General features: G+C 45.9%; 1 protein-coding gene across 2 annotated transcripts in view; it reads left to right on the forward strand.

Annotated features, from left to right (window-relative positions):
• Positions 1-23,340, forward strand: part of KNTC1 (kinetochore associated 1) — a 390,864-nt gene that overhangs the window by 184,780 nt on the left and 182,744 nt on the right. For both annotated transcript variants that reach the window (XM_078766073.1, XM_078766075.1), the window contains exons 31-38: positions 822-962; positions 4,377-4,440; positions 4,541-4,605; positions 4,692-4,975; positions 6,447-6,619; positions 19,270-19,367; positions 20,337-20,490; positions 20,614-20,661. In XM_078766073.1, coding sequence (XP_078622199.1) covers positions 822-962; positions 4,377-4,440; positions 4,541-4,605; positions 4,692-4,975; positions 6,447-6,619; positions 19,270-19,367; positions 20,337-20,490; positions 20,614-20,661 — 1,027 coding nt within the window. The remainder of the gene's footprint in view (positions 1-821; positions 963-4,376; positions 4,441-4,540; positions 4,606-4,691; positions 4,976-6,446; positions 6,620-19,269; positions 19,368-20,336; positions 20,491-20,613; positions 20,662-23,340) is intronic.

Consider the following 23,340-nt stretch of genomic DNA (forward strand, 5'->3'; position numbering starts at 1 on the left):
TATATATATATATATATATATATATATATATATATATATGTATATATATATGTATATATATTTTATACATTCTGAACCCACCAACTTTGAGTCAGCAAGGCACAGTTTGAGTGTCCCAACAGCAAATCCTGCACTATTTGTGAGCAACAAATATTGTCTCTACCCTGCTGATCACCAGTTAGGAGGTGAGTTTGTAGTCAGAAAGGGTAAATTATACAAAAGGAGCAACTCTGACACATTGTGACATGACGCTGATGTGTGCATACATAAATTCTAACGTCCGTACGGTCTTTGAATGGCTCTCAGGTCTTTAAATGGATAAGGTTGCTGCTGAATTCCCCAAACTGTTTACCATGTGTATTGCAGTATTTATAAAATAATATGTTTACCATATATTATTATTTGTGCTGACGCCTTTATATATCGCTCATGCATCAGAAATAACAGTCAGGGGGCATCTCCATATGAACAATTGTACAATGACCCCTGTTAGTACATTTTTGATTAGCACTCTTTTTCCAGGAATACATCCTGAGCATATGCAGCAAGGTGTGTGTGTATGTATACTTCAGCCCATTAAGGAGCTTCTACATAAATCACATGTGGGATAGGCATTGGTAGACATCAGTGTACCTTTCCATAAATTACAGACATTAGTTGATGAACAAACACATGGTGAATGAGGTTTGAATCTGGGTTCCTTGAGCACAGCTTCAAATCCATAAGAACAGCTTGAAATGGGAAGATAAACAGGCCAACCATATTTGATATTTTTCTGACAGCTGATATGATACAATTTGTCTTTATTTCCATCACTACAGGGAGAAGAGAGTTTGGACTTGTTTTACTCCCTGGCTGTGTCGATAGCTTTATCGACTGGGCGGCGATTTGTTTCAAGGGTGATTATTGAGTTGGAGTACCCACTACACTTGAAAGACCCAACGCCAACAGCCAATTTGGAGGTGATTCATGAATACAGTACTGTACTTTTGACAGCAAGAAAATAGTTTTATTTGGTTCAAGAAGACTTAAATTTTAAATGTGCATTGTTTTAGTTATTCTTGCAGCTCTTTGGAATTATTTTGGGGAATTATTTTACCTCGAGCGGCCTTAAAGGCTTTGTGGCGGAAAAATCACATTAAAAAAGAAAAACATTATTGATTAAAAAAAATTTTTACACTTGCTTCAATTTAGAAAATGTCAGAACATTTTTGCTTTAACTTATATGAATTTAAAATCAGCCCCTCTTTTCTATGCTATAATATCGGATATAAACATGCTAAACTGGTCTCTTCCGTTAAAAAAAAAACCTTTTACTTGAGAAAATCGTATATTGGTTTTCAAGTACAGTAATACCCCGGCCTATGTCATTAATTGGTTCCATAAGCCGTGACGTAACTCGGTTTTTGACGTAAACCGGGCGTGATGCCTTTTAGCTCTTTCACGAGCCTCGATCTTGTATACAAAAAAACAAAACAAAAAAAAAAGCCTTAAAATGAAGACAAACACCGTGAAACTAGAGTAAATAACTCGCGAAAGGATATCACCATCGCTAAACCTTAAAGAACATTACAAACACATTTTAGTCATATTTTTTAATGAGTAATGAACACAATTGAATGAATATGAATGAATGATCGTTTTAAGGCCATTTTCCCTGCTAGAGCGGGGGTTAGCCTTGCGGGCCCCATTACAATCGTGACAATCATGGTTCCCTGTTTGAGGCAATGTTTTTATGGCCGGATGCCCTTCCTGACGCCAACTCTTGGTCACGCTCTTACCATGCGCAGGGATACGGTGTACCTATTCTAAACCGGGGTACACACCGTGATCATTCATCCCAGCAAGCTGGTACTCAATTTGCCGACCTCGGAAGGATGACAGGCCGAGTCAACCCCCCTGGTGTTAATTCAGCGATCGACCGGGATTCGAACCCAGGATCCTAGGATCCCAAGCCGGCACCCTAACCGCTAAGCCAACACCAGGCTAGTAATGAACACAATTAATAAATGAATTTGTAAAGAGTAATAAATAAAATTAATAAGATTATGTTATTCACCTTAAACAGTCTCTTCTGAACACAAACACACATTTTAGCAGTCTAAGCCGGCAGCGCTTTTTCAGTGACGTATGCGAGAATACGTTCCCTATCATGAATGATGGTCGATACCGTCGACCGTGGCAGCCCTAAGGCATAGACCTTATCATGAATCGGTAAATATCAACAGAGGGTGCTCCACCGCAAAGCATGATGGGATCGAAAAGGGGGCAAAGGTAAACACGAACCCAGAAGAGGAAGCATTTGTCTACGATCCACGCTGTGTTTACGGAAAGGAAGATGGCTAATGTGAAAGAAATTCAGCGTTTTTTGGCATTAAAATCCAGCGATTTAAAGAAATATTTGAGGGAAAGGGGGGTTCCCATTGGAGAAGAGAAACAACCTGCTTATGCAAGAACAGTTCCTGAATGTTGAAACCTCGCCGGTACAAGCCATACAAATATCGCCGGGCTGGAACTTGTCTGCAATGTTTACAATTTTTTTGTCCGACGTGTTTCCTCCTGTAGGTTTGGAAATGTATGAAATTGTTCGGCTCGGTGTAATACCAAGCAGTCTGTCAAAGTGACAGCGACCGCCAGCGGTGCTATTGCCCCTTTCCGATCCCATGATGCATTGCGGTTCCGATTTGCGATAAGGTCTATGCGCTAGCACCGACACTTTTTCACCTTTTTCATACCTTTTAATCAGATTTAACTTCTCTTCCATCGTAACCACATTACGCTTGGAAACACTAGCATTATCCTGCTTAGGACCCATGGCTAACACAGACACAGTAAAGGAATACTGTACGTCGCCTCTGTTTTGAATAAGAACCAGCAGTTGCGCGTACGTACAGTATACTGTACGTACATTTTATTATTTTTTAAATGTGCTTTTTATTGTATTTTAAATTGTTTTTTTAGCTTATTTTATTGTTAATTTATGTACTATTTTATTTATTTTAAATATATTTTTAAGGAAAAAAAATTTTCCCACGTCCGTATGAGTGACCTAAAGTCGCACATAATGACGTTCGCTGAACTGCAATGTACTCTAGAAGAGTGGCGTAAAGTCGGATTTGAAGTAGGTCGAAATGGCATAAAACGGGGTATGACTGTATATCGATTGGTCTTGTGCATTGTTCTGTCTGTTAGTGTGTCTGTCTGTTTGTATGTTAATCGCCTACAGGTCACAATTTGAAACTGATATTTATGAAACTTTGCCAAATGGTAGAGTTGGTCATAAGGAAGAAGCCTATTCATTTTGAAGTCAAAAGGTCAACATAGGCCAAAGGTCAACAACTTCGTCAAGTTTCTAAAATCCTCAATTTTCATTGAATTGATTTGAAATTTGAAGAGGATTTGCATATCGGATCACTGAATTCAACCACCAATTATTTTTGAGGTCAACTTAGGTCAAAAGGTCGACATAGGCAAAAGGTCAACACCTTAAGGTGGAATTTCTAAAATCCTCAAATTATCCAATCAAATTTATCCAATCGACTTGAAATTTGAAGAGGATTTGTATGTCAGATCACTGAATTCAAACACCAATTATTCTTGAGGTCAACCTCGGCAAAGAGGTCAACATCGGCCAAAGGTCAACAACTTGTGTACAATTTCTAAAATCCTCAATTTTCATCCGATTGATTTGAAATTTGAAGAGGATTTGCATAACAGATCACTGAATTCAACCACCAATTATGTTTGAGGCCAAAAGGTCAACATAGACCAAAGGTCAACAACTTATTTTTGGGATTTTGCAAGCATCGTGCTATGCATGACATATTTCTTGTTTATTTTTTTATTTTTTTTATTGTTGTTTGTTAATCTGGCAATTCTGATGTTGGACCTTTTTTATGCCTCTCCCGAAGAAGTCACCAGAGGTGTTATGTTTTCTGGTCGTCTGTCCTGCTGTCCGTCCGTCCATGATAAGTTTTTGTTGCCGTGATAACTTAAGAATGGCTGAAAGAATGCAAGTCAAACTTGGTACAAGTATGTATAATGCAAAGATTAACTCCTTCGGTTATGGGGTCAAGAGGTCAAATGTCAGAGATCCCATTAAATAAAAATTGTTACTGTGCTAACTTGTGAAACCATTGATGGGATTTTGGCCAAACTTTGAGTAATTATATTTTATGAGGCAAAGATGAACTGATTAGATATCGGTGTAAAAGGTCAGCAGTCATGACGGGTAAATATTGTCATGACATGACAGGCCAATTGCCAATGGGAGTACAAGTGTCCTCAATGCTGCATACTGTGTTCACATGTCTAGTCGAAGTCGTGCAGTTTAATTTGTCTTTAATACTCGTATTTTTTCCTCCTCTACCCTTTAGACTCGAGAAAAATTGCTGACCCGTCACTGTGTACATGTGTTGACATTTATGGTGGCCCACACAGGTTGTTCCTTTAAACTTCACAATTGTTTGCTTCATTGTAGTGTGTAAATAATGTGTTACTTTCAAAACCAGTTTTGTGAATTGAATTCAACTGTTTGCAGATGATCATACACGGTTTGAGCTCAAACAGCAGCTGCACATGATGGACTCGATTGCTAAACTCCAGGTTTGCATTTTGTTGCCGTTTAAAGATGAACATTGCTCCACTGTTAATTCCAACAACTTAGCAGTCGGTCTCTTCTTCTCCCGCAGAACAATTTCAAGGTGTTCCTATCATGCAGCAAGTATGATGACCCCACCTGCCGCTATGCCCTATTAACCAGCACAATTGGAGCGTTTTTCACAAACCGGAATAATGAAAGCATCCCTGCATGCCATGGCAATGGTCCTCGGCAAGGACCTATTTCATGTTCGTCTTTGGAGAAGCTCATGTTTTTTGGATCTTTGTTGAGCTTTGAAGAAGTGGAGGTGGTTGGGGAAATCGTCTTGCATGCCTTCTCTTTGAGAAAAGTGAAAATGGGTCTGCGCCTCTGCAGGTGATAGTTAATTTAAAATGTACTTTTCCCCACAACCTACATATCCAACTTAATTCGTTTTTTCAAACATATGAAAAACCACCTCTAAAGGTGTTTTTTTTAAACATATGGCGAGATTTCACGTGAAACTATTCACAGTGTGAATGGCGGGATATTCCGCGAAGCATCCCCTGAAGCAATGTTTACCATGTGAACGGCGGGATATCACGTGTAGCTATTCACAGTGTGAATGATGGGACATCCCCCACGAAGCTCGCTTGGCCGCGGAAGTCGGGAAAATGCGAAGCACAGCACTGCAAATGTAGAAGATGGTCATGAGTGTGGCTCATAGAAGATGTTTTGTTGTCCGGCTGCTTTGTGCATGGCTGGTGAAAGATGGGTTTTTATAATTGTGCCATGCTCACGGCTTGCGAATTTTTTTTTTGCGTCTTTAATAAACCGTGAATACACGGGACATAGGGCCGCGAATAGAGAAGCAGGTCACAATTTATCAACCGTGAGTACATGGAACCCGGGAACAACGGAACTGCGAATAGCGGGGCCCACAACTGTATGGATATATAGATATTCCCAGTGGAACCCATGTAAGACCTGTGTAAGTGGAAGGATGCCACCTTTGAATTCCAACAATCTGTTGTCTTAATATGAAGAGACTGATTGAATGTTGCAGGACATGAGTATACTTTGTTTTTCACACTCCTTTTGGGCAAAGTCCAAAGGCAATTGGGATCTAAATTAATGAAAGGAAGCAGTTCCACCCTGCTTTTGTCATAAACACCACCTCTCGATGCTATCTACCTATATGCATACGCCCTCCGTGACGGCCGATGCGTAACATCGCCAACATTTCCCACAAGCCAGTGAGTATCTCCTGCGTTGGCCAACTTGATAGTTTGTGGTACGAGTTGATGCATGTCAAATATATGTTGTACGCTACAAGCTGACGGTATCTACTCAACTGTGAGATATCAAGTCAATATGTCAAATATTTTTTCTTTTATGGGAAAAATAGAATTTTTCAAATTTTTTATTTTCATGTGAAAGCACAATGTAGTTTTAATACATTATGACTGTTGTTCTAAAATGGAGGCTTTGGGTATGTTGTTTCTCATGATAACATGGAACATTACTGAAATTTTCAGCTTTGGTTGGTTCTTAATTATTAATTAATTAATTACTTCTGGGTTGGTCCTATTTTTGAGCTAATGCTCTTGGACTATATGGGCCTAACATAAGGGGCCATCTACATTTTAACCAACAGGCATTTTAAGGCAATTTTCCCTGCAAGAGCGGGGGTTAGCCTTGCGGTCCCCATGACATCACAGGACCTTGCAGTCCCCATCTACATATTAACCACACACCCCATTTTCCTTTTCCCAATTTTCAGTTGTTTATTTACTTTTCCCTTCATCACTTAACATATAAACATATAGATGATTCATAATGACGAGGGATGGATTGGTTTTTGCAGAGCTCTGCCAGAGTCTCACAGAGGTGATGGTGTCACCCGTGTCCTAATGTCTGCGGGGCTCACTCTCTGCAAAATGCTGGAACGAGGTGGGCTCGTGGAAGTCTCTTCAGGTCTCAACCTTCCACTGGAGATCCTGGAACTGAGCCGACTTGCCCTATGCTCCTGCAGTCCAGGTGACTGGAACTAACAAAACATGTTCCACCTCATGCATTGTACACTTTCAATTGGCTCTGTCAGAAGGGCAAAATGGGAAGTGGTCTTCTTGACCTGATCTGCAGTACGTACTTTGTATATTTTATTGAGGATTTTTGTTTCGAAGGTGGATGGAGGTTATGTTTTCACCCCTGTTTGTTTGTTACTTGCCGGAAAAGATTCCGGCAGGTATGTTGATCTGTTCGTTTGTGTGTTTGTTACTTGCCGGAAAAGATTCCGGCAAGTATGTTGATGTGTTCATTTGTTACTTGCCGGAAAAGATTCCGGCAAGTATGTTGATCTGTTCGTTTGTCTGTCTGGCTGTCTGTTTGTCTGTTTGCAGCACTACGTCTACACCGTTGCACGTAGAATCGCCAAACTTTGCAAACGTATTTGTCTTGCCCCTCTAATATACTGTGCCCAATTGATGACGTCATTGGCCACGTGGTTCGGCCGCCATCTTGGAAGAACCGAAAAACTTTGTACCTCTATATCTCCGAAAGTGCTGAACATAAAAAAATGAGACAAGGGTCATTGGAAAGAACTCTCCATGGGGAATAAAATATGTTAATGATGACGTCATCAGCCACGTGGTTCGGCCGCCATCTTGGAAAAACCGAAAATTTTTGCATCTCCATATCCCCAAAAGTGTTGAAAAGAAAAAATTGAGACATGGCTCATTGTGAAGAACTCTCCATGGGGAATAAAATATGTTAATGATGACGTCATAGGTCACCTAGTTCGGCCGCCATCTTGGAAAAAACGAAAATGTTATCACCTCCATATCCGAAAGTGCTGAACAGAAAAAATTGAGACATGGATCATTGTAAAGAACTCAATGGGGAATAAAATATGTTAATGATGACGTCTTCAGTCACGTGGTTCGGCCGCCATCTTGGAAAAACCGAAAAAATTTGCACCTCCATATCTCCGAAAGTGCTGAACAGAAAAAATGGAGACATGACTCATTGCAACGAACTCACCATGGTGAATAAAATGTTTCTTTTTCAAAAAACTTTTGTGAAATCCTACCAAACTTCTGGTATGCCCCTATCTCTCCTGTCGGTATGTCCGAAGGGATTTTTTTTTGGAAAAAATTTCCAATTTTATGTTTTGGGAGGGGGAATTTTTTGGGGAATTTTTTTTGTCCAACTTTTATTTCAACTTAAGTTTTCAACTTCAATTGTTTATAAAATGTAATATCACGTATATTACAAATACATTTGTGCATTGATTGTTTGCATTATGATTGGTGCAAACCATGACAACACAGCAACTCAGGTACAGTCATTTATCTATATATCTATACATCTGGGCAGTGTCTGTTGTCACTGAACTACTCCATGAACCTATTGTTTCCGTTGTTTTGAAGTGTTTTTAATAACGTGGTGGTGGTGGTTTTGAATCACGTGGGGGTGAGGTATTTTGAATTATGTGGTGGTGACGTGTTTTGAATTATGTGATGGTGAGGTGTTTTGAATTACTTGGTGGTGAGGTGTTTTGAATTATGTTGTGGTGAGGTGTTTTGAATTATGTGGTGGTGAGGTGTTTTGAATTAGTTGGTGATGAGGTGTTTTGAATTACTTGGCGGTGAGGTTTTTTTTAATTTCGTGGTGGTGAGGTGTTTTGAATTATGTGGCGGTGAGGTGTTTTGAATTACGTGGTGGTGAGGTGTTTTGAATTACGTGGTGGTGAGGTGTTTTGAATTACGTGGTGGTGAGGTGTTTTGAATTACGTGGTGGTGAGGTGTTTTGAATTACGTGGTGGTGAGGTGTTTTGAATTACGTGGTGGTGAGGTGTTTTGAATTACGTGGTGGTGAGGTGTTTTGAATTACGTGGTGGTGAGGTGTTTTGAATTACGTGGTGGTGAGGTGTTTTGAATTACGTGGTGGTGAGGTGTTTTGAATTACGTGGTCGTGAGGTGTTTTGAATTACGTGGTGGTGAGGTGTTTTGAATTACGTGGTGGTGAGGTGTTTTGAATTACGTGGTGGTGAGGTGTTTTGAATTACGTGGTGGTGAGGTGTAATCGTCCCAAACTTCCAGTCTGCACCTACCGCTCCCATATGTATGTGCTGAGGGGTTCCTTTTTTAATTGTTTTTTTCATCCTAAATCTTCAACCCGAAATTGCCGATAAAAATTTAATATCACCAACACTACAAATAAATTTGTGCAAAATAATTGTTTGTATTATGATTGGTGTAAATCATGACAACACAGCAACTCAGGTACAGTCATTATCCTCAGCTAAAACAAGCCCGTTCCTTTGTAACGGCGCGTGGTGAGGCAAGCGTAGAGAGCCGAGCCAAGCTAGTATATATATATATATATATTGTTGCGGATATGGGATTTGGCCTCCATATCCGCTTGTAAATATTCCCCTATTTCCCCAATACTCCCCAACTATCCCCAATCCCCCATTCCCTAGTCCCATTGTCTGTAAACAACACTCTGTAGAACCGACCTTCCCCTTTTTCCCCCATTAACTGTCGTGCCCAGGTTCACCGCATCTCACGTAGACAACTATAGGACCTCTTGCTAGTTATTCTTAGTCTATGTCAGTTAAGGACTCGTTTCCATTAATTCTGACTTCGTTGCACCATAATGTGATTGTATGGCACCAGTAGTGAGTTTAGGACCTCCCCATACCTCCTCCCATCTTCCTCATGGAACAACAACAACTACAACAACAGCGCGCGGGGAGTGTGCGTCCTCACACCGGCTTGGTTAGCCGCCATTGCCCATGTGCTCCGACGACGGGGTTACCACGAAGGGGCTGCCTGTCAGCTCCTCGTCAAGGGCAGAGCCCGGTAACCCCCCCGCACCCAATAAGAAGCGGCGGGCCGATTCCATCTGGGGCGGAGCTAACGAGCCGAGGGCGTGTCACTCCCCGCTGGATATACGCAGCCACTTACCGGACGTGATGTGAGATGCGCCCCGAGCTTGAAGTGAAGAGAACCAGACGCCACCTCCGAGCGCTGAGAGACCTCCCTGCATCTTTTGGGCCGCGCTATCCTGTCCCTGAGCACAAGGTGCACCTTGTGCTGTCCACCGACTACCTGCCCTTCCTTGCCATCAATCCCGGTGTGAGTCAGTCTTGTCCTGTTTATCTGTGGTCTGTCGGGGTTACTATAAGACCGTGATTAAGTGCCTACCTTCCTATGCTGTCCCTCTTGTCCTTGTAATCTCAACGTTCCGAAATATTATAACCTCCTCCGGAGGTCTTGAGAACTGTACCCCTGGTGTCGTGTCATTTAACCCAGCCGTTGTGTCCTTTGCTCAATTGATTTAGCGTAGCGCGACTCGGCCAACGTTCGAGTATAATCGGGTAAACTGTGCAGACGCGGTCATACCAAACCGCTCGGTAAACCAACATCCACAACCGCGTCTGTAACATTTGGTGTCGGGAAGTGGGATTCGATCCGGAGCGCGTTTCACGCGCTCGAAATTATAACAGCGAAATTTGATTGTGTTTTACAAAAAAAAATAAAAACCCGAATTTTGAAAGTCGCGCTATGGCAGACCAAGCCGGCTGGGTTCCGGTAGAAGAGAGTGAGGCAGGGTCGATCCAGGACCAAATTGAGGGACAAGAGGAGAGCGAAGCAGTGAGGGTAGCAGATTCGCAAAATAGCGTCGTCACGCACGAGGGTGCGGGCGCGCAAAATGGCGCCTCGCAGATGGCCACGGCGCCCGCGACCGTGGTAGCGCCGCAGGTGGATTCGAACCTTTTTATGTTGCAAATGGGGGCCCTTATGGACAGGCTAGAAGCCAAAATGGGACAAATGGGGAACCGGATGGATGCTCAGGGTGAGCGATTGGAGGGCCAAATGGGGGTAATGGGAAACCAAATGGGGGTAATGAGGGACGAAGCGAGGGGTACCGGTGAGGGGTTAGACAAGAAATTTGGGATGTTAGACAATAATTTTGAGGAGTTAGACAAGAAATTTGGGAAGTTAGACAATAATTTTGAGGAGTTAGACAAGAAATTTGGGAAGTTAGACAATAATTTTGAGGGGTTAGACAACGGGATAAAAGAGGTGAGAAATGGGTTAATGGGGGTAGAAAACAGAATGGCCGCTCAAGAGAATCAAATGGAAGGGATGCAAAAGGGGTTAGAGGGGTTAGAAAACAGTATGGAAGGCAAATTGAGGGACATGAGGGACCAAGCGGAAAGGGAAGTTAAACAAATGGAGCAGCGGATAGAGGGGGTCAGAATGGGGGTAGAAACCAAACTGGATGCTCACAGGGAGGAAATGGAGCAGATGAGGGTGGCATCTGGGCAGGAGATGCAAGTGATGGGAGAGGAGATCAGAAGAGGTGTGAGTGAGGAGTGCGCGAGGAGGTGAGGCACTGTAAGGAGCGCATGGAGAAGGAGGTGAGAAAGGGGACTGTAAAATTGCAAGGGGGTATAGAGGAGTTGACGCAGGAGGTGGAACAGCTGACGGAGGGACAAAAAGAAGTAACGGAGCAGGTTCAAAGGAACACTGTGGTATTAGGAGGTTTAAAAGCGACACAGAAAGAACTAAAAGACGACTTGATAGCGACGAAGAGGGAATGTCAGATGGTACGTGAGGGACTGACAACGAGGTTGGACGAGGTGACAGAGGTAATGGAGACGAAGGACCGGCAGGTGAGGACGCACATGGAAACGGTCAAGGTAGCCTTGGAGGACGAGCTTGAGGAGACGTACCGGGGAATAAAGGAGGTGAAGCAGAAATTAGAAGAAGTGGAAGAAGGGGTGAGCGAAATTAAGAAGCGACGGAGAGGGGATAAGAAAGAGATAAAAGAGGAGATAAAAGAATTGGTCCGAAGTCTGTGTTCGGATCGTGATGATGTGCTCATTAACCGGATGAGGGATTCGCAGGTGAGGGAGGAGAAGCGAAGAGGAAGAGGACCCGGTGTAAGTGGTGACCAATATGGTCGTGCGTATGATGCGCCAGGGGATTTAAGAAGCTTGGGGGTCGAGATGGACCCGGGTGTTCGTGAGAGGCCGTTGGTGAAGTGTGCGACAGGTCTGGTGTGCGAAAAAGGAGGTGTACGAGAAAGTCCGACTCTGGGGTGTGTGAGGAAAAAGTGCGTGCCAAGGAGTGAGGGTGCTGGCGAGAGTGAGTGAGTCGGTCGTAGCGCGTGTGCGAGGGAGCACATGGAAGCGCGGTGTGGTGAGTGTTACAGAGGATGTAACGGGAGAGGGTGTGCGAGAAAGGTGTGTGACGGACAGGTGCATGGGGAAAGAGTGCGCTGTCGGGAGTAAGGGTGAGTGCGCTGTCGGGAGTAAGGGTGAGTGCGTTGTCAAGAGTGGTGGTGAGAGTAGTAAGAGTGACACGGAGCGTGAGTTGGTTGTGACAGGTGAGAAAGGAAGCACACCTGGAATGGTAGAGCGTGAGTGGGAATGCACGCTGGAATTGGTAGTGAGGCACGTGGTTGGGTGTGCGAGTGAGGGCACACCTGTGATTGTCACAGAGGAGGTGACCGCGGAGGGGGCGCGAAGAGGTGTGTTGGTGAGGTGTGCGAGCGACGAATGTGTGCCAAGGTGCTCGGTGGTCAGGTGTGTGACCAAGGCTGTGAGTGGAATGAGTGTACCGAGGTGTGTAAGGAAAGGTACGAGGAGCATGGAAACGGCTGGATGTGTGAGCAAGGAACGGGCTGCGGGGTGTAAGCATGCAGGTGAAGCATCGACGTTAAACGGGTTAGCGGTTAGAGCGACTTTTAGCCGAATCGGGCCCTCGGTGCGTGCTGGGCCTCGCTTTGAACGGCCGCGTCCGTGCTCCACTAGGCGGAGCGGGCGGCTGGATAGGAAGGGTCGTCATGGCGACCACTTTTTGTTGAGGCATTCCGGCAGGTCGAGATCGAGCCATGGGATGGCTCCGTGCCGAGAAGGTGCATGGGATCTCGGGCCGGGTAAACCTCCTTCCCTGCACCGAGTGCCGGACGTATCCAGCCGCTGGCACCAAACAACCCGCATTCATTGCTCGGCTTTACGAAGCCGGGCTTTGGACAGGAATTGGCGCACCGAGAGGCATTAGTGAGTAGACTGGGTGATGAGGTTAGTGTTTTGGACCCAAAATTAGAAAAAAACAAAATTTGATGATTGGCAAAGGATGGGCAGTAATGATTGGCAGATGATGGGTAGTGATTGGCAAAATTTTTGATTTGTTGAAATTTGATGTGCAAAATTGGTAGTGAGCGATGGGCCCGGTGGGTAAGGGGGGCATCCCTGCCACCCTTCCCATAGGGGGGGCAAAGGAGCTATAGATTATGGGGTGTATGGCAGTGAAAACTAGCCCGGGTGGGTTAGGTTATATTGATAGGGCCCTAGAAGATGACATTAGGTAACGTTAAGTTTAGTTAGTGACTGATACCTGTAGTGGGGACGCAGGTAGTTTAGTGTGGATGATAATGACGTGGGAGCGCAATAGTTTAAAGGGACGACTGGGAAGCGCAAGTTTCAGAGGGGAGTAGTTAGCTGAGATGATGCCGTGTGTGTGAGGATTGAACAGGTGTGATTGAACAGGTGTGATTGCACAGGTGTGCAACTGAACAGGTGAATGGAGCAGTGTATGAGGGAGTAGTGGTGATTGCGTGTTGTGTTGACCAAATGGTCCAGGAAGAAAGGAGGGTGCAGGTGGCACCAGGTATGATTGCACAGGTGTGCAACGACAGGTGAATGAAGAACAGGTGTATGTGGCTGTGTGGAATAAATGGTAGTGTGGAATATCTGGAGTATTGGAATGGATGGTCGTGGAGTGAGAATGGTGGAAATTGTGGAGTGGAGTGGATGGTGCGAAGGTGTGAATGGGGGAAGAGTGGACCCCCATCACGGATACCCGGGGCGGGTAGTGTAAGTGTTAGGTAGAGGGTACAGGTAAATTGTGGTTGGATATTGGCATCTGTGGTGCGGGTGACAGAATGGTATGTGGATGGGTGCGTTGGTGTTGTGGAAATGGCTGGGCGTGTAGCCTGTTAGTGTGAGTAGTTGGTTTGGGCACCCCACCACTGTGAGGATGTCGGCCAGGTGAGGCCGCAGGTGGGCTCTGGGAGCCGGTAGTAGTTGTTGTGGATGGGGCCCGAGGATCCGGAGGACGGACCCGGGTAGCCCAGTGCCAGAGGGCACCATGGGGTGACAGAGCCAGGAGAGGGGCTCTCCCCAGGTAGTTAGGTTAGGGTGAGGAGCTAGGTAAGCTCGGGTGGCAACTACAGTGGTGGAGGTGTGCAGGTGGGTAGACCTGTTGGGAGAGGTACACGTCGCAGCCCAGAAATTGTGCGAGAGCACCGGGAGATGAATCGGGGGAGTGAGACCCCAAATTGAGAAGCACCACAGTTTGGCCAATGGGAATTGGTTATTAGAACCCATAGTGTAAGTTGGCCAATGGATTGGCAGGGAAAGACCCCGGGTAGTGTAAAGTGTGTTAAAGTCATTTAGAGGATAGTTAGGATGAAGGATCTCCTCGCACCATCTGCATCCACTCACCTGAGGTGACAGGTACTCCACACCATGCCATGTTTTGATTATTTTTTATGATGCAAATGTTTGGATTGTGAGACGCATCATGACGTGGGTGTGACATTGTGCGTAATTCCATCTCTCCCTCCTTATGAGGATTGATGATGAATTGGTGATGGCAAATTTTGAAGTAAAGGGATTGTGGAGACGAATTTGGTATAGGGGAAATATGGGGAAGACGTGACAGTAGTGACGAATTTGTAAATGAGTAGATTTTTTGTACATATGGGGTAAGGGTAGGGTAGGTGGCAGGGGGGTGACGTACGGTAGGGACGAGCTTTCTCACTTCGCTCTCCGTACGCATTTCACCTTGCATTGCCTTATTGACGTGCACCCTTGTGACCTTACCCCTCGCTCAATTGTCTTTCTTTTGTCTCCCACATGACCTGTGCGCCATTGGGTGCCGATGGGAGCGTGCGTGAGGTGGCCATTGTGCGCCCGAGATTCCCAGAACCAGCATGCATTGCGTTGATGTACCACTGTATGGACCGCTGTTCTGCGGCCAAGTACCACTTGATGGACCCCAGGTTCTGGGGCAGGGCACCTCTGTTGGAGACCGGCCATAGTGGCCAGGGAATCCTGCTTGCGGACCTCGGTAAGGTGGCACCTATGCCAAACAGGTGGACCACCCTTAGTTGGCCCCTGAGGCCCTAAATAAAAATGGACACAAGTTGTGCTTTTTATTATTTCCAACTAGGCCGCATGAAGCCAGAAGACGTCGGGAAGAACATCGGCCCAGCAGAGAAAGAGAAGACCACCACCAGTTGTTTTGTTGTGTTTATTATGAGCCATGGTGACTGCGCACTGGATGGTGCTTTTGGGTGCTTTGTGGTGCTTTGTGGTGTTTGGTGCTTTTGGGTGCTTTGGTGGTATTGGTACTGGTGCATCGATGCAATGCGTGCTGTCTCCTCCCTCCCAACAGGAATTTCTTTCTCTTGTTCCCTAAAAAGAAAAAAGAAAACGCAGGTCCTGGGTTGCGTTGTAAATAAGAAATCACGTCATTGTAAATAATGCTCCCCATCGTAAATGTATAGGTTGAGAATAATTCCGTAATTCGGTTAGCTGTGGGCTTGAGTCTGTTAGACAGGATGCAATGCAATAGGGGGACATACTTATTTGTGTTTTAAAATTGTCACACTCAGGGTCAGGTTAATTGTAGAGGGAATTACACCTACGTGTCACACCAAGTTAAAGTTTAATAGGCCCGAGGACGGACCTGAAGAAAGGGGGGTGCAGTGTAACGATTTTGAGAAGTGTGTAACGAATTTGAGAAGTGTAACGGTTTTTGAGAAGTGTAACAATTTTGGAGGAAGTGTAACGAATGTGAAAACGTTACAATGTGAACGTTACAATGTGAACGTTACAAAAGGTACGGTAACACCCTGTTAATGTAAATAATGGTCGCAGTCAGCGTCCTAGTTAATTGCATGAAATGTACACGCAGGTCACGATATATCTTTTAAATAGTGTATTTCCTTATTCCATGTAGGCTAAGTATGTGTTTTCCCACTAGATTGACTTTGCATTGTATCAAACAAAATAAGCGTAGGCCCTTCCAATTTCCCCAAAACCTCCCTTCCAATTGCCTGCCGCATTTTGGCCGGTTTTCTTCAAACCACCATTGGCCACGAGGTAAGGTTGGGGAAGAAAGGCGTGTCTCCACCTCGTCATAAGAGGGAAGGAGTGAGCCAGCCCTAACAGCCAATCAACACCGCGGTGAGTGACCCGGTAGGCGTGCCCTCGGAGTCGGCGGCTTGATTTCGCTCGAGGTGATAAAAGCGACTGCAAGGGACTGCTTTACGAGATGAGCTGGAGATGACCCTGGGAGAGGAGCAAAGAGGCTGCACCAAAGAGAGGCGGTGAGATGCGAAACGCTCCAAGCCAAAGAGGAGAGGTACTCGGCAAGGAGACCAGCTTTGGAGAGACACGCTGAAAGGAGGGAGACGGCTCCACCCCAAGAGAGGAGCAGGTGTGCCGAACCAGCGCGTGCCGTCGACCACAGCGGATACACGACGGAGGGTTTCCCGCCAAAACCGCGAGGAATTGCGAACGGCGGCCTCCCGACCTTGCCTGCCTCTCAAGCGATCCATCTCAAGCCCTACCTGCCTGCATTATCCCCGGTGTAAGTGTGAACGTCCTGTCCTGCTCGTTTGTCTTGGGGCTAAGTAAAAATGAATAGTGTAAGATAAGGATTCGCTGTGTTGCTGCTTCTTCCATCCATTGCTTGTGTGTGTATAATAAAATCTGTTCTTCCGCCGTATTATTCTTCTTCTTCTTCTTTTTCATTCTCTTTCGGTCGCTTTAGAGATTTCCCGATTGAATGTCTGTGGGGCGATCTGGTCAACGTCGGGTGGAATCGGGTTTTAATCGGGGAGTAACTGTTCGGACGCGGTTAAATACACCACCGCTCGGTCAATATAACATCTAAAAGCCGCGTCTGTAACAATATATATATATATATAAATATATTGTTGCGGTTCTATGCCGCCCTACTTCCCCTTACAAAAGGGGGGATTAATCGCCTTGTTCTTGCTGGGCCTGGCGGAACCGAGACTTGCAACGTCCCTTCCGGACGAACGCGGAGTCGGGTCTCGGGACCACTTCTCGCTCGTACCTAATTCCCCGTGCTGCCCTGGAAGCGAGGTCGCAAGCCTTGCACGAACCACATGTGATGTGAGTACGCCGAGCGGATTGCGTACACGTGGACCGCGCAGTTACCTTGATGTTGGAACCCGATTGGAGCGTTTGTGCTCGTGCCACGCTTAGTCAATGAGGAAATCACAGGAACGATTGAATCAGGAAAAGGAAGAACACTGGTTTTAATTATTCCCACACGTATTTACAATGATCAGGGATGCAGAGACACAGAGCAACCTTAGACAATCTTAAGTTATCCCTTGGACAACGGGACCGTCTCACACTCACACAGGGAATTGCAGATGGGTAGATGTTCCCCAACGCGTCGACGTGGTCGTCCAGAGACGGTCCCCGTCCGGCTCTCCACGGTCCCCGCACGTCCCGTGAAGATGGTGGCAGGCGACGGCAGGAACTCTTAGCGCGTCTCCCGAACAAGGCAGGTGATGGGGCGGAACGGCAAAGGGCGGGACTTTTAGCACGGCTGGCGATGACTCAGCCGTTCTCACTCGCGCGTCTCAAATGCACTGTATATTGGTTCATGCGCGTCTGGCTGCACCCACGTATCTGTACAGTTCTCACACGATGCCAACTCCTCTTTCTCAATCCTCTGAGCTGGTTAGTGCACGTGAGGTCTCGTGCAAGCCCTTCACCGCTCGTCTTTCTCTCTCGCATCAAGTCCTCATGCAAGTCCCCCCGTGCAAGTCCTCGCTTCAGTCCTGTCGAGGACTTTTGTGCAGCGGGTTTTATAGCTATGCCCCCCGAACCTTCTGGAACATCCTCGATCCTTCTCACCACGCCCTGTGACGCCACGCCGCCGCCACCACCTCTTGAGCTCTGATTGGCGGCTCGTGCTTACCGATGGCTCCTCCTGCTCCGCCTTCCTTTGGCCTCGGTCGACTTGTTCAGGCCTGCCGCGTGGTATTTCAGCGCTAAACCAAAACCAAAGCGCCATAAGAACACCTAATCTCACGAGCCTACTCAACGCAAAACTAAACACAGGAAAGGGCTACGCTTACATTTACGAAGAAATAACTGAACTATCGCGAGGCTACATGTTGTGGTGTAACTAACTTAGAGGGGAAATTAACCTTTATTTCAAAACCGCAACAATATATATAGTCGTGTCCCTGGGGTTAGCACCCCTGGGTGACGGATGGCCAACCGAGCTTTAACTCCGAGGCGTTCACCCAAACTATGGTGGTGCCTTTTGCACGCGCGGGGGTGGAGGATGACAATGCTTACTTGCACGGGTTTCACTTTGGTGTCCTTGAACTCACGACAGGGTAAACAAGACAGACACGAAATGGAAAAATAAATGCAACACGATAAAAAGGTAACACCAAATTCCTAAATTGAGACGTCTCCAAACAGACTCAAATACAGACACAGGGTGAAATAACGAAAGCAAAAATAAATGTGGTGCGTAGCGGTTGTTTGTACTCAGCTCTGGTCTCCTCAAGCGGCCTTTGAACCCTGTTGGCCGTCGGATGGTCCCCGAGCCCTTGCGCGGGAAACGCACAATGGCGTGACCTCGCGCCGCAGCCAGCCACCCGCTTGAGGCAGCAAAAGCTCTCTCCTCCACCGTCTCACGCTCCACAAAGCGCCGAGGTCTCTCAGGCGCACACGGCATGGAGCACAACCGTCACAAAGCCAGCACCACCGGCATCAGAGAGAAAGATGCATCCGCCTCCCACCAGAGAGAGAGAGAGAGACAGACAGACAGACAGAGAGAGAGAGAGACAGACAGACAGACAGAGACAGACAGAGAGAGAGAGACAGAGAAAGACAGAGATCGGCGTGACCAAGCTCAGACCGCGAGAGAGAAAAAATAAGAGAGAAAAATTGGTGGTCACTTTGCCTTTTTGCCCCTCGTCCTGGAATGTTCTATGATGACGTCATGCGCGCGCCAATCAACGAGCGCCATCGCATCAGTCTATGGCCATGACCAATCATCACCTTTCGGGGCAGGGTCTCACGGCCCTTATTGCCGCCTCTTGAGATGACTCGGCTGGTGGTGTCAAAGGTAGTGTTCAGCTCTGGTCGGCGATTATGTTGTTTAGTGGAGGTGCGGAATGCATGGCTGGTGTTGCAAGTGTCATAAGGAACAAAGGGGAAACCACAGAGGTGACTACATACAGGGAAAGTTACCTTATACCCTAACTAATTAGCATAGTTCCTTGCATGGAGACAAATGTACACTTACGCGACATCCAGCCCAACTTAGTTACAGGAAGGTGGCTATGCGACATACGGAGCCCTTTACCCGATACAATCTACCTGGGCTAAGGTATTCCATTGCCTACCCCCCATAAATGTAACAATATATATATACACATATACATATATACACACACATGCACATGCACACCCTACATATAAACATGCATGCAATATTTCTGGGGGTAACGTGACCTGTGACGCACCCTTTCCTTTCACATTGTGTATGAAGTAATTTTAGCAGCATTTTCTCATCTGACACTTTGCTATCGAATAGACCAACTTCTTGAATGTGCGGAGTTCTGCAATGTTGCACGCATTGCGGCAGCGGTCTCCGAGCAGTGCCAGACAGAAGACCTCCCCTTCAGTGACAAGGTGAGTGGTACCAAGTTGAAATTTGAATTATTACATTTACTGATTTATGTTTGCTCTTCATCTCGATTAACTTGACATCCATTATTTTATGATGTTTAATTGCTTGTCTGTTTTCATAATGAATACAGAATCAACAATGAGCTGATGAGCCTCCCCCCCAAAAAGCAAACAACCTTTGTTGAATTTCCTCTACTCCATGACATTATGATGCTTCATTTTTCTGATTTTTAGTAAAGTGTGAGAGTAATTTCCTGATCATTTATTTATTGGTGAGAGGAACTCAAGTATCAATATTGACTGTGGCTCCATAAGCTATCTTCATGAATTGAATGGTTCAGATAAGGTGAACATTTTTTTTTGCATCATATATCCTGGCAAACTTTGTTGTATTAGTGACAAATTTTTCATTAACTGAGTGGTATATAAAAACAAGACCGAAAGTCTAACAGCGGCGTAGCCGGGCTTGTTTGATACTTTAGCTTAAGAGCTCTTCCAACCTGGGTTGGGGATACCAGTTAGCAAATTGTTTAAGTATTAAATTTTTTATAGTACTTTAAGTCTCTAAGCTGTCTGTCACTTTGGAAGGGAAGAGATTACAAAGTGATACTGGTTTATTCCATATCTTTCGAGCCAACCATGAACCAACCAAACACCGCTTCAATCCAGTAACTTTGCAGTGCAGTTACGACAAAGGGATTGCAGTGTTACAATCAGATTTACTGTATCATTATTATTAACGTTGTTATTATTATTATTATTATTACGAAAATGATACGACTGTATTAAGAAACCTGGGCTAACTTTTGAATCCCCACATTGTTCAGTCATGATAAAGAAAAACATTCTTTTGCATCAAATAGGTATTTGGACATTTGGCATTGGAAACATTTAATTCCGAGAACAGGCTTTGAAATGTTCCAAGTGTATTGTGAATTTGACATTGATTGTGGTGCCTTTACTTGCATGTAGACACTCGGAGCCAGTCCTGACCAGTTTGTATACGAGAAATTTGCATTTGAAGACGAATTTAACGAAGACGGCATTGTCCTGAATGCCACCCAGACCATACCTGTTGTCTATGAGATAACCAACATCATTGGTCCACAACTGCCACATATTATTGGTGAATGAATCCAAGAGTATTTTGTAATTGCTTGCAATTTGCTGTGGCTAGCTGTTGAGTCAGTTATTGTTTGTTTGCTAATCGTGTTTGTGACTAATAATTTGTTCCTGTTTCTTCAAACAGGGATAAAGTGTCCATTGAAATGTTCTGCTTTTGTTGGAAGGTCAGCTGGTAAGGATTGACTTTTTTATTTCCCCAAAAAAATTGTTCCATGCTCACCTTTGGTTTCTTTAACATTGTAATATGAAGCACCAGCAGAGGGAATCAAGTGAAGAAGCTTTCAAGAAGATGATGCTTTTAATCCCAATGATGTTTTTTGCTCAACAATCTGCGTTCATTATCATGGCCCAAAATTATGTGGTGACTCGTATTATTATCCCCACACTTTTTGAACGGGGGTGTATTGTAATCGGCTCCATCTGTCTGTATGTTTGTTTGTCATGCTATCTCTTCCTAAATTGTTGTGCATAAATTCACCAAACTTGGTAGTTATGATCACCACGTGGAAGGTGCAAGAGCAGTGTCATTTTGGCCCTGCCCCTGAGGCGGGGTTAAAATGTGAAATACCGAAAAATGCAATTACGAGCGCATTTTATACATATTTTTTCCTGAAACTTTGTAGATGCAATCAACATTGGGAGACGCATGAAATATGCAATGATTTTTTTTTTTTGGATGATCCCTGGTTCATGCCCCAGGGGTGGGGACGTGGGGTTGGGATGGGAGGGGGAGGTTGGGGTGAATGGGTGGTTGGGGGGGGGGGGGGTTGGGGTGAACGGTTGGTGGGGGGTGAACTGGTGGTGGTTGGGGTGAACGGGTGTTGGGATGAACGGATTGTGGGAGGGGTTGGGAAACACCGATGTCTGTCCTTTGGTTAAACGACAGTGAAACTATGAGCAGAATTGGAATCGAAATGAGAAATGTGTTGCAACCTGCATGGAGCAACAGGTCAAATAGGCCGCAGTGGAGAATTAACAAAAAAAATTGTGGGTAAACCTAAACGAACTATTCAACAGGCTAAGCAGCTCAACTTGAAGGCGAAGCCGTAACAGCACGTTCGTAGGCTGCTCCTGTGGGATCCGTTGGCTGTCACCGTGCTGCAGGCCTGTTTGTGCAGAACAATCTCGATATATAAAGGAGGAGTGTCTGTGTGTGTGTGTGTGTCTGTCTGGATGTCCGCTTATAACTCAAGAACTACACATCGGAAAAAAGTTTTAGACACAGATTCGGAATCGGCATAAAATCCCGGTGGTTTTAGGCTACGTTTTATTTTAATATCAATGGTTTAAAAAAACCGCGCCAGCTGCAATTCCATGGTGTAGTTTGTGGCGGCGCTAGACGTTCGGGGTGTATTGCAATGGTTTGTCGGGTTTGGCTGTGGGTCCAGAATAGCTCCCATTTCCTTATGTTCTTCCACTTTTATTTTGATTCTTCTGTTACAACGCCTTCCTTATCTACCTTATATCCCCCCGACGAGGCCTCTACATAATTTCATGCGGCAGAATTTCGTGCATTTTGAGTGAAAGAAGTGAGACGAAGTTGTAGGAGGAAGAAGAGGCGCGCTCACTGTGGAGGCTTCGATCGTGAGTGGAAATGGCGGGAATTGCGTTTGTATCGCAAAGTAAAGGATCTGCATTCATTTCTGAACTTGCATTGGTGGATTGTTATACATCTGCATTATTTTTCATTAAAAAACTTTATGTTGAACTTGAAGGCTCCAAGCACGGACTATATATATAGCCCTCATTGAGGTAAAAATAAAAGTAAAAAGCCTGCCATCGCTTGCCAAGCTAGCCATTCTCCCCTCCCCTCCCCTCCCCCTTCTCACCTCTCCCTCCCCCCTCCCCCTCCCCCTCCGCCCCTCCTCCCTCCCCTCCCCCCCTGTCCTCCCCCCTCACCTCCCCTCCCCCTCACCTCCCCCCTCCCCCTCCCCTCCCCTCCCCCTCCCCCCTCCTCCTCCACTCCCTCTCCCCTCCCCCCTCCCCTCACCTCCCCCCTCCCCCTCCCCTCTCCTCCTCCCCCTTCCTCCTCTTCTCCCCTCTCCTCCTCTTCTCCCCTCTCCTCCTCCCCCTCCCTCCTCTTCTTCCCTCCCCCCCTCTTCTTCCCTCCCCCCCTCTTCGCCCCTCCCCTCCTATTCTCCCCTCCCCACCCTCTCCTCCCCTCCCCTCCCCCCCGTTCCGTTCCCCTCCTCTTCCTCCTCCCCTCCCTTCCCCTGCCCGGCAATGCCGGGTACTTCCCATGGCCAGCTGTACGTGGGCTGCTCGAGGGTTGGAAAACCAAGCAAGTAAGAAAACCAGAAATGTTGTATACCAAGAGGTTTTGAGAAATTGAAAATTGACGAAACATCATGTAGGAAATGTACTGTGATATTGCTCTAAAATATACATGTTCTTTTCATCATATTGTTGCGAATATGGAATTTGGCCTCCATATCCGCTTGTAAATATTCCCCTATTTTCTCCAATACTCCCCAACTTTCCCCAGTCCCCCATTCCCTAGTCCCATTGCATGTAAATAACAATCAGTAGAGCCGACCTTCCCCTTATTCCCCCATTAAATGTCGTGCCCAGGTCCACCGCACCACACGTAGACAACTTTCGGACATCTTCCTAGTTATTCTTAATCTATGTCAGTTAAGGCCTCGTTTCCATTAATTATGACTCTTCGTTGCACCAGAATGTGATTATATGGCATCAGTAGTGAGTTTAGGACCTTTTCCATACCTCCTTCCATCTTCTTCCCCAACCAACTATGGCTGCAGCAACGGAGGGGATGGGGGCGGCGCGGCGGCGCGGGGGGGAGGATGCGTCCTCACACCGGCTCGATTAGCGCCATTGACCACGCGCTCCA

This window comes from Myxine glutinosa, chromosome 12 (assembly GCF_964187855.1).
Source record: "Myxine glutinosa chromosome 12, kmMyxGlut1.1, whole genome shotgun sequence".
Taxonomy (NCBI): Eukaryota; Metazoa; Chordata; class Myxini; order Myxiniformes; family Myxinidae; genus Myxine; species Myxine glutinosa.